Genomic DNA, 10,029 nt, shown 5'->3' on the forward strand with positions numbered 1-10,029 from the left:
ACCGTAAGTCAAACAGCCTCGAAACTCCTCCCCTCACTTGTCTGATTGGGCGTTTGCAATGATTCCTAGGTAGATAACTTGCGTGGAGGGTGCGAAAGTGCGGGCTTCGCCAAAGTCTGCATCGAGGGCACAAAGGCGGCACTCGTGAGCACACTTCTGAGTGCTAAAATGGCAGGACACCCGGTCTCGTACGCTAGGCGAGCACCCACAATTTAAGGCCACGAGACTGCAAGTCCACATGAAGTGTACCATTTGGGATCCAGCCTTCCTGCCATCAGTTCTTTCGGCATTTGGCCCGCCCCAATCCGGTATCATGTCCGACTATCAGGAAATTTTGCTTTTTTCCTCCGACGAGATAAACTTGCTCAGAAGCAAATCATCACACGAACCAGGACGTCTCACCTTCAACCCTCCACAGCCTTAGCCTTTATCCGTGACCACTGTTTCCTCGTCCACCACTCATCCCAGCTAGCAGTCTACCGTGGTCGCAGGCCGCCCCAACTGTGATTCTCGCCCTCATCAACAGGTTTGCCAAGTCCACAGTCTTGAAATTTGAGTTTTCAAATGTGGGATATCACTGGGCTATTTTCTGGCTATTTTTGATTGGCCTCAAACAAGCCCATCTAACCCATGCCTCTCTTTAAGCTACTTACACGCCGTCCAAAGATATAGTTGTCGCCTCATATTAACCCAAATTTACCCTAAATTGCAGTGTGAGCTCTCCCATCCCGATGCCACACAGGCCTCCCATTCTAATGTAGTGTGAGATTTGCATTATATACAATGGGCTCTCCTTCAAATCGCAGTGTGGGCCCTCCCGTTCTAAAGCAGTGAGAGCCTTCTGTTCGGATGCAGTACAGGCTCCCCCCTTCCAAATTGCATTGTGATCTCTCATATTTCTTATCATGGGGGCTTTCCTTACGGATTACAGTGTGAGCCTTCCATCCGAGTGTTTCGCAACTGCAAATGCCAGAATCTCCCCGCCTGCAGGGGGTGGGCCCTCGCAGTCTCATAGTTCAGACCTTCACGTCAGGAGGGAATGGGAATACCATGTGAGTTATTTTATGGTTTCCTTTTCTGCTATCTTCAGGGGCCCAATTTGGCTGGGCTGTTCTTCCCAGGTCAGAAGCACCTGCCCCCTCTGCGAGATTGGTGAGCCTCACATTCTGTAATTCCTAGACTCCATGTTATGGATGCAGTGGCGGGAATCTCTACAACCTCAGCGGCAAACCTCCAGTCCGCAGACAACTCCCGCAAGAGCTAGATACTACCACTACAGTGCCCCGCAATGGCTCCCATTAATAGCATACCTTCCAATTTAATTTGTTCACCTAGTGCAGGGGTCGGCAACCCGCGGCTCTAGAGCCGCATGCGGCTCTTAAGCGCCGCCCTAGTGGCTCCCTGGAGCTTTTTCAAAAATATGAAAATGGAAAAAATATTTTTTGTTTTAATATAATTTCTGTAGGAGGAAAAACATGACAAACATTCTTAACCCTTTCGCACGTACGATCACATCGGTCGGTGTGATTAGAACGGTCAGTGCATCACGTGATCAACTGCTAAATTCAAATGTGCTCTCGCGCGTTGGCTGGCGCTGAGCCAGAGACAGGCGCGCTCAGAGCTGTCATATATCACAACTTTTCAGTGTTTTCAACCACATAATGTTTATTTTAGGTTTCAGACATATAATACTAAAAAAAAAAAAATACATTTAGAGTTTGTAAAATACATACTGATGTTAAAGGAAGAGTCAATAATAACCATTTCCATTATAATTAGACACGTTTTATTCATATTAGATACACATTGTGTAAGTAACTTTAAAGTTTACTCTATTCTTCTCCCATTTCACCAGCCACTTACTTTTATGTATTTCGGGAGAAGTGGATGAATTCACGTGTTGTAAATCCAACAGATCCGACAGCTCAACTAACGCGATCGTTATAAAGGTGTTTAAACAACAAAACGCTTCCACTTGCATATATTTGACAATCGGAATATCAGATATTTCATGCCATATCTAACAAATTTGTGAATATTTTGAATAAAAAAGGAAAAATGACATAAAAGCAGATCATCATTCATTCAGCTCTGTTGCTGCTGCGGTGTGTCACGTGACACGCAATGACGCGTCACCATGGAAACCATAAAGTGACATTCTAAATAATGGTCGCCTTGAAAAACTCATGCAGGGGGGAATCAGTAGAATACTGAATACTGTCAGTCAGAATATTTTAAACTTACGTGTGAAAGGGTTAAAGTTTTTCAACGTTGTAAACATAATACACGAATAAATAAATCGAAACATAATACATTAAAATGATAATGGAAGTTAAACTTAAAGCACGATTGTACAGCAGATTAGTCACGTGGTGCGTCATTCTCTCCAGGATGTGCTGCAGGGAAAATAAACATTTAATAATGAATGCTCATTATGTATTTGTAGCCTACTTATCATTTTGATACTAGGGGGCTAATAAAGCTAATATAGACACTTACAGCATGTGTTGCCTTCATTATAAGGCTTATAAGGCTTTTAATTTTTTGCGGCTCCAGACAGATTTGTTTTTGTTTTTTTCGGTCCAATATGGCTCTTTCAACATTTTGGGTTGCCGACCCCTGACCTAGTGTTTTGGACAGGGCTCTCAGACTGCTGAGCCAATTGCATGTGCCAATTTCAGCTATTAGCATTTCGATGAGAATACCTTTCTGAATTTTGGGGGGCAAATTGGAGCTCGAGTAGAATATCCTCTTCAAGCCCCTTAATAGTGGATGGCAAGCCAAAACTGTTCACCATATACGCCAAGATTATATGGGCACACAAACTCGTGAAGTGAGGTTATTAAATATAATTTTGGGAGGAGTATGCCCATCTATTCTTCTAAATAACTCCAGGATATAAAAGCAGCCTCTTCTTCCTGGCGTCAGTTCTTTCGGCATCCCTCCTCCTCCCCTTCTCCTCCTGTATGTATTTCATAGTAGTCCATAGTAATATAATGTAATGTAATATAATAGTCATATTAAGATAAAATATAACTTCTTAACACAATTATAAGGCAGGACAGAGAAATCGCTTTTTGCGTACATGTGGTTTCAGTTGTATGAAGTTTTTGGTGTATCACAATTTGTTTGTGAAAATGTTTGTCACGCATAAATTTGTGCATATGCATGCTTAGAGAATGAGACCCATTGTTTGTAATTTACTCATCTGCCACAGCATTGTCTTTTTTTTTTAGTATTAGTATTAAGGGCATGCGATTATTGGTATTAAATTTTATTAATCAGTCAGCGCTGCATATAGTTAATTTTATATATTTTTAATAGAATGAAAGCCATATAATAAAAGTATATGAAAATATTGATTTGACCATTGCAAATAACTTAAGCAGGGCTAATTCACGAGTTCACAATTTACATATAATCTGATAAAGGTTATGTATATTTGGTGTGCTGTCCTATGGGAGGGTTCCGAGCTTGGAATTGGCCCGAACCCAGAGTACTCCCAGGTTGGGATAGGAATAGTTAGAAGTGAGGAGAAGTGAGAGATATATCTTATCTTGCTAATTGAGTTGGTTAACTGAATGCGCTTCTCACTTGTTAATTTGGTTAATTGACTGAACATGCTCCTCCTGAACTTTGTTTATAAAATCTCATTTAGTACAAATTTCACTTAGATGCTGCAACTGTAGTCAGCTGATAAGGTCCTTCACCCTTCTCTCCTCACATCAGTGTAGCTTATCTCTCCATATAAGCATTAATATGGCTGTGAGTTATAGAGGGGAGCAGGCAGACAGGAATGAAAAGGAAAAAGAGAGCTCCTATTTCATTGTGACAAATGTGTCTGGATACCTTCAACACGACATTTACCGCCTCATCCCTTGCTCAGTGGGTCAACCAAAGACATCAGCCTCTGACAGATTTCTCCATAGCCCATCTCCCCCAACGTGCAGATCCGCTTAGCCGTGTGACATGAGAGCTGGCCATAAACCAGACACTTTTAACACCAAGTCTGGTTTTGGAGGGGAAGGAAATAGCAAACAGTGAGCTTGAAATATTAAGGCACAATATTTCGGTGTTGCACAACCTAATGAGCTGCCTACAGAGACAGCATTTTAAATCTTCTTAGGCAATTGTATGCAAGATGATCAATGTGTAAATTCACAACAATTTGGCAATAGTTAACGGGCATTTTACCTCTCTGAATTAGTTTATTATTATGAATTTGTTTGTTCTGTCTTTCTTTATGAGAGCTCTCCCAAATCATTTCACAGAGGTATTTTCATTCTCACATTAATCATGTACCTGCCATGTAAATGAGAGTGTTCAAGTAATTGAAACGTTAATCACCTTCTCTGAGCGGTACTTCAGATTGATGGTCAACGATGGGAATCAATACAGGCTTTCACTGCCGCCACTGCAAAAATAAGCAACACAGTAAGTGTAAATCTGGAATAATCAGAGGCCTCTCAAATGCCTGTCAAATCAAACAGACTGCGTGGATTACAGCCAGCAGTCACACACACAAACATTAGCATTTACTCACGCACTGCAGACCTCCTACAAGATCGCTCCTTTATTGATGTCATCAATAAAGTCAAACGGAATGTGCAAAAAAAAGAAAATCACATGACAATATTTTTTCTGTGTGAAAGAGTGCAATTTTCTAAAAATAATTTAATTTCCATGCTGTATGGTAGCCGAATGTTTTAGTTAGAGCTGTGCTAGCTTTGCAAGTTTGGCAAGAAATACCTCATCTGTTATTTAGTTAAACGATAAAGATATAAAATCATACAAATATGAATACTTATGAAATATATATATATATATATATATAATGATTATATATACAATGATTTTTTGAAAGCCTGTATTGATTCCCATCGTTGATCATCAATCCTGAAGTACCGTTCAGAGAAGGTGATTAACGTTTCAATTACTTGAGTGCTTTCAATAAAAAAATAGAAATAATACTTTTATTCAGCATGGTCATATTATATTACATTAATATTACAAAATATTAGAAAAATTAAATAATAAATAATAATGAAAAGTGTTTCTTGATCACTAAATCAGCATATTAAAATCATTGCTGAAGGATCATGTGACACTGAAGGCTGGAGTAATGGCTGCTTTAAAAAAATCAGCTTTGTCATCACAGGAATAAATTATATTTTAATATATATATACAGTATATATATATATATATATTTCTAATATACAAAATTTGTTTTCAAGCAGACACTAAGTAAGTGCAATTGTGTTTATAGAGAGCTTCAACACCTATGAAACAACTTGCAGTAAATTGCCTCACTTAATGCCATGCAGGTTTTGGTCATTTGAAGGGCTAGAACATTATAACTGATCCTTGAGGCACTACATCAACATCCCTTGTTAGCACAACAAGGATTCAATCCCTTGTTTTATTGCACCATCTTTTTTGGCCTAGCTGCTTATAGGCAGTAGAAAGCGGGGTAGCTTACTCTCAGAGAATAAGAGAAAAATTGTTTTTGTAAAATACAAGGAATGCTATGAATGTCATCAAGACATCAATATGTCTCGTTCATATAGTATTCTTTCAGAGTGAGAGAACAGACAGTGCTGGAAAATAACTGAATTTGGAGTAGAAGGGATCCCATGAGAGTATATGTCTGGGTGGGTGTGAATAGCTGAATGACAGAGATACACGCTCAGTGCTGTCATCTTGATCCTCAGAAGAGACAATCCCAGCTGATAATGTCTCATTGAGGCTTTACGCATGGCTTTGTTTAAGTGACATTCTCTGACAGGCCTCAGTGATAACCTGCATCTGAATCCAAAGGAGCTTCTAAAGGGCACAAAAACCATGTGTGTTTGCAAGGGGTCAAGGCTTGGCTGGTTAGCATGGTCCAGTTACTACTACTGGTGCCATAACCACACCATCTGAGGGCGAAAAGCTTCTTGAATGTCAGTTCAAAGGTTGCTGTGTATTCTGATGAAAATAAATATAATTTAATTATATTACAGTATGTAACAAGGTTTAAAGGCTCAGGGAAGAAGGAGGCTTAACCCGGCAAATTACCAACTTAACTTTAATGTAAAAAAACTAAAATAAAGCGGCAGCCCCTCATGGACCACTGTTGAAGTAGTAACGGTTAGTAATTACACTAAGTAAGTAACTTTTAAACTGCTTGTCAATTACCATCATTAGAGTATTAGCAGATATTCTACTGATTATAAGTAAGTTTGCAGGTACGTCTACTTATTCTACTAACCCTAACCTAACAGTCCAGTAATACTCTAATGAGAGTTAATTGACATGTTGTTGAAAAAACGTTACTTAAAGTTAGTAGAATGAAGTGGACTATCAAAATAAAGTGAAACTGTAGTAAGTAATGTGCATAATTTTTGACCATCTTTTTTGGTTTGATTAGTTAATTATAAGCGGTTATGTAATCACTGCATTTACGTGATGCACATTTTATATGCTTGAACAGCATCAATGAAAACACTTTGGAACGCCCTACTACAATTTCAAGAGTCCAGAAAAAAAGTGTTTGAGTGGATGGAATCATGGAAAAGGGCACTCTCAGAGATGTAAGACATATTTTCTCATACAGTTTAATAATTTATTGACTCTGCCAAGACAGGATAACACCCCCACCACCAAAGCTCATTCAAGGTCTCTGAGAAAACCCTTGACACGGAGTTTGCTGGGAAATTGGAAAAGTTCAAATCTGTCTCTCAGTGATTCTGAATTATTGAACCAGCCCAAATTTGCCTCTTCTTTTTCTTCTTTTCTTTTTCTTCAGCTTGAGGTCAAGTTTAATGCTGTCACTACAAGCATTGCAGTTCAATGAGGACAGAGCTGCTGCGCTAATTGGATGTCTGAAACAACATTTCTTAGCTGAAGTATGTTTCTATTGAGGTTTTTTTTTGGTTGAATGAGTAAAGATGTTGAGAACTATTACACACTTCAACATCAATGTTGATTCACGTCTCAGTTTGCGTCAGAAAGATTGTCCAGATCAATTTTTATGTGTGCTGTGCTTCTTTTCAATTTGTATCAGATAGAGCAAGGACAAGATTGATTGAGCAAGTAAATTGATTAGCGTATAGTCTCTGGATAGTGAACAGCTCATCTCATTTTCCCCTCTTCCTACTAGCTTCACTTCTCTAAACGTTCTGTCGAAGGAAATTCTCAATAAAAAATCACTCTAGGATTTGAGTGCCCCACAGAGAAGCATTGACAACCCAGACGTGCTGAGATTTGATGACAGGCCTCTTGTGTTTCCACCCTGCAGTTTGACATGCAACAGATGTCCTTGGAGGAGCTCAAACACGTCCTGTTCCACGCCTTCAGAGACCATCTCACCATGAAGGACATCGAGAATATTATCGTCACAGAGGAAGAGAGCTTGAAGGAGAACTCAGGAAACTGCCAGGCCGAATATCAGGGAGGTAAATAGCAAAGAGAACAATTTCATATGAATTGACGGATCATGCAACAGTTGTTCACAGACACTGGAAATTTTGCGAAGCTTCAGTGAGGTGTTGCTTAAAACTCTGACGGTACTCAAGAATTCAGATCTGTATGAATGCCAATGAAAATACTATATTTCCACCTTCACGTGACAGTAGAGCGCAGCAGTGAATGGCCGGGTTTCAGAAGCCTAGATGCATTATTTTTTTTGGTTATTTTTTTAATCAGACATTTCAATAAAGAGTTTTAAGCCAACATAGAAACTTTATCAAATACTTCTGTAATTCAAATTAAAGTACAAAACTGTATACTAATGTATTAGGCAATGAAATACTCCTCCTATGACACATTCAGAATGAATTGGATCAAAAATGATGGTACAATATAAAATGATTGACTTGATTATTGATTAGTCATTTAGTCATGGTAACAACAACTTCTCTGATTAGTGTATCCAACTAGAAGCTTGTTGTTTTAAATTAAGCTGAAACCACATTGATTTTTGGCTTCTGCTGGAGCATATATCATCGCTTCACAATCTCAGAGTTCATTGCAGGTCTTCAAAGAATAATATGTTATCATTAAAAATCCATTTCTTTATGGATTTTTACTTCCGGAGCCAGACTATTGAGACCTATATGCTGCTGTGTTTGCCTAGAAACTGCCTATTTAATGAGATGAGAGTTCTGTGCTATCAGTGCCTTATAAGTTTTTAATATTTTCTTTACTACCAGTAAGACATTCGCATTCAAACCATTCTTCACAGGTAAATTTCACTCCCTCTTGAAACATTATTGAACCAGATGTTTTCATCGGCCAACAAAAGTAAACGGAATGAATGGAATTCAGAAACAGGGAAATTATTTTACGGTTTGTATCTAATTATGTTTTAGCAGTTCAATATTTAATCTCAATATGCAGCACAGAATAACAACACAAATTGAATGGAATTGAATCTGCTGGGCCGAGAAAATGGTGAATAAAATAGAACAATTTCATGCTTCAAAATCCAATTCGTTTGTCACATTGTTTTAAAATATATCCTTTATTGGCCCACACTGTGCAACAGTTCCACCCGAATATGTTATGCTATTTGTGCGTGTGTGTTTGTGTGCGATCATTAGTGTGTTGAGTCCAGTTAGGCAGCTCAGCGAAGCCACTCGTTTTGTTTCACTATTGTGCATATTCAAAGCCTCATTATGCACAGAGATCAACAGAACTGCTGGATTATTGTTCGGATGGCTTATGCTCATTGTGTGCTGTCATCTCTTCTCATTGATGTCTAATGCTCCATAGCAGTAACCGCTAGCATCTCCTCTATGTGTCTTTCATATATGCTCTGTTCTACTCCATTAGTGCATTCGAAAAAGAAGAATCGTCAGACGTGTGTCCGCAAGAGCCTCATCTGTGCTTTTGCAATGGCCTTCATCATCAGCGTCATGCTCATCGCAGCCAATCAGATGTTGCGGAATGGCATGGAGTAGCCCCGCCCACTGTGAACCCCCATTGATCTGACCTCTGCTTGAGAAACATGCATTAAAAACTCCACTTTCTTTTAGTTTTGAAGAGTGTTGGGGAGCCCACAGTGCAGAGGATGTGAATCCCAAGCGAGTTTTTTCTTTTATATTTATGTCGATTGTGATTGTGACTGACTGTGAAACAACAGTGAGGAATGTCCTCCATCAGCAGCTTGACAGGGACATGCAAGGGCTCCTCACTGAATACCATTGAATGCAATAACATCCAGTGTCCCTCTGCACTGTGTTTTTCTCATTCCGTGTCTTTAAAAGGCGACAACTTTTTACTTTATCTCATTTCAAGCTATGTCAGATGGGAACGATGAGGAGTGACTGGCAGCCTGTCCAACAGAGCCACTGCAGGATGTCTGGCATGAAGAGTGTGTGCATGTTCATCTCAAATGCACTGTCTGATTTGTTTTGAGCCTTACTGTGTTGAAGCTCATTTCTGGAAATCTTTGAAGGTATTGTTTATTGTTGAAGGGACTGTTGGGTATTTCGGAATAGCATACGACCATACTATAACTTTTACCGTATGCAGTATACTGTGTACAGTATGCAAAGAAAACCCCTATTACCAAAATATGCAAGATACAACCTGCATGGAATACTGTATCCCACAATGCATCTGATGAATCTGATATGACGAATGAGCCAGAAGCTATTTCAGCTGATCTTTAACATCTCCTGCTTTGGTTGGACTGTCAATACTATAAAGACATTTTATATTGGATAAAAAAATGCAAAATAACTATACACCTTATTTCCAAGGTGAGGGAAGTTTATTTGTATTGCAACTAATGATAATTTAAAGTGTTTTACATTAGCATAATTAAGAGAGGGGGAGAGGAGACATTTAAAACAAGTAAAACTAAATATTTATTTTGAGTAATGAAAGAAAGAAACAAATAATTGGATAGCAGTCGCTGAACTAAACATGTAGTTTGGTAAAATTAAATGATAACAGCATCAAAAAATAGTAAGAAGTACACAACTGCTCAAAAGTTTGGGGTCAATAAGTGTTTTTTTGGAAAGAAATTAATACTTTGTGGC

General features: G+C 38.8%; 1 protein-coding gene across 1 annotated transcript in view; it reads left to right on the plus strand.

The window, feature by feature from the left end:
* Window positions 1-10,029, plus strand: part of caln2 (calneuron 2) — a 31,332-nt gene extending 21,303 nt beyond the window's left edge. The window contains exons 5-6 of the mRNA XM_081390682.1: window positions 7,281-7,437; window positions 8,816-10,029. Of these exons, the coding sequence (XP_081246808.1) occupies window positions 7,281-7,437; window positions 8,816-8,943 (285 nt within the window). The 3' untranslated portion in view covers window positions 8,944-10,029. The remainder of the gene's footprint in view (window positions 1-7,280; window positions 7,438-8,815) is intronic.

This window comes from Scardinius erythrophthalmus (assembly GCF_964197995.2).
Source record: "Scardinius erythrophthalmus genome assembly, chromosome: 17".
Lineage (NCBI taxonomy): Eukaryota > Metazoa > Chordata > Actinopteri > Cypriniformes > Leuciscidae > Scardinius > Scardinius erythrophthalmus.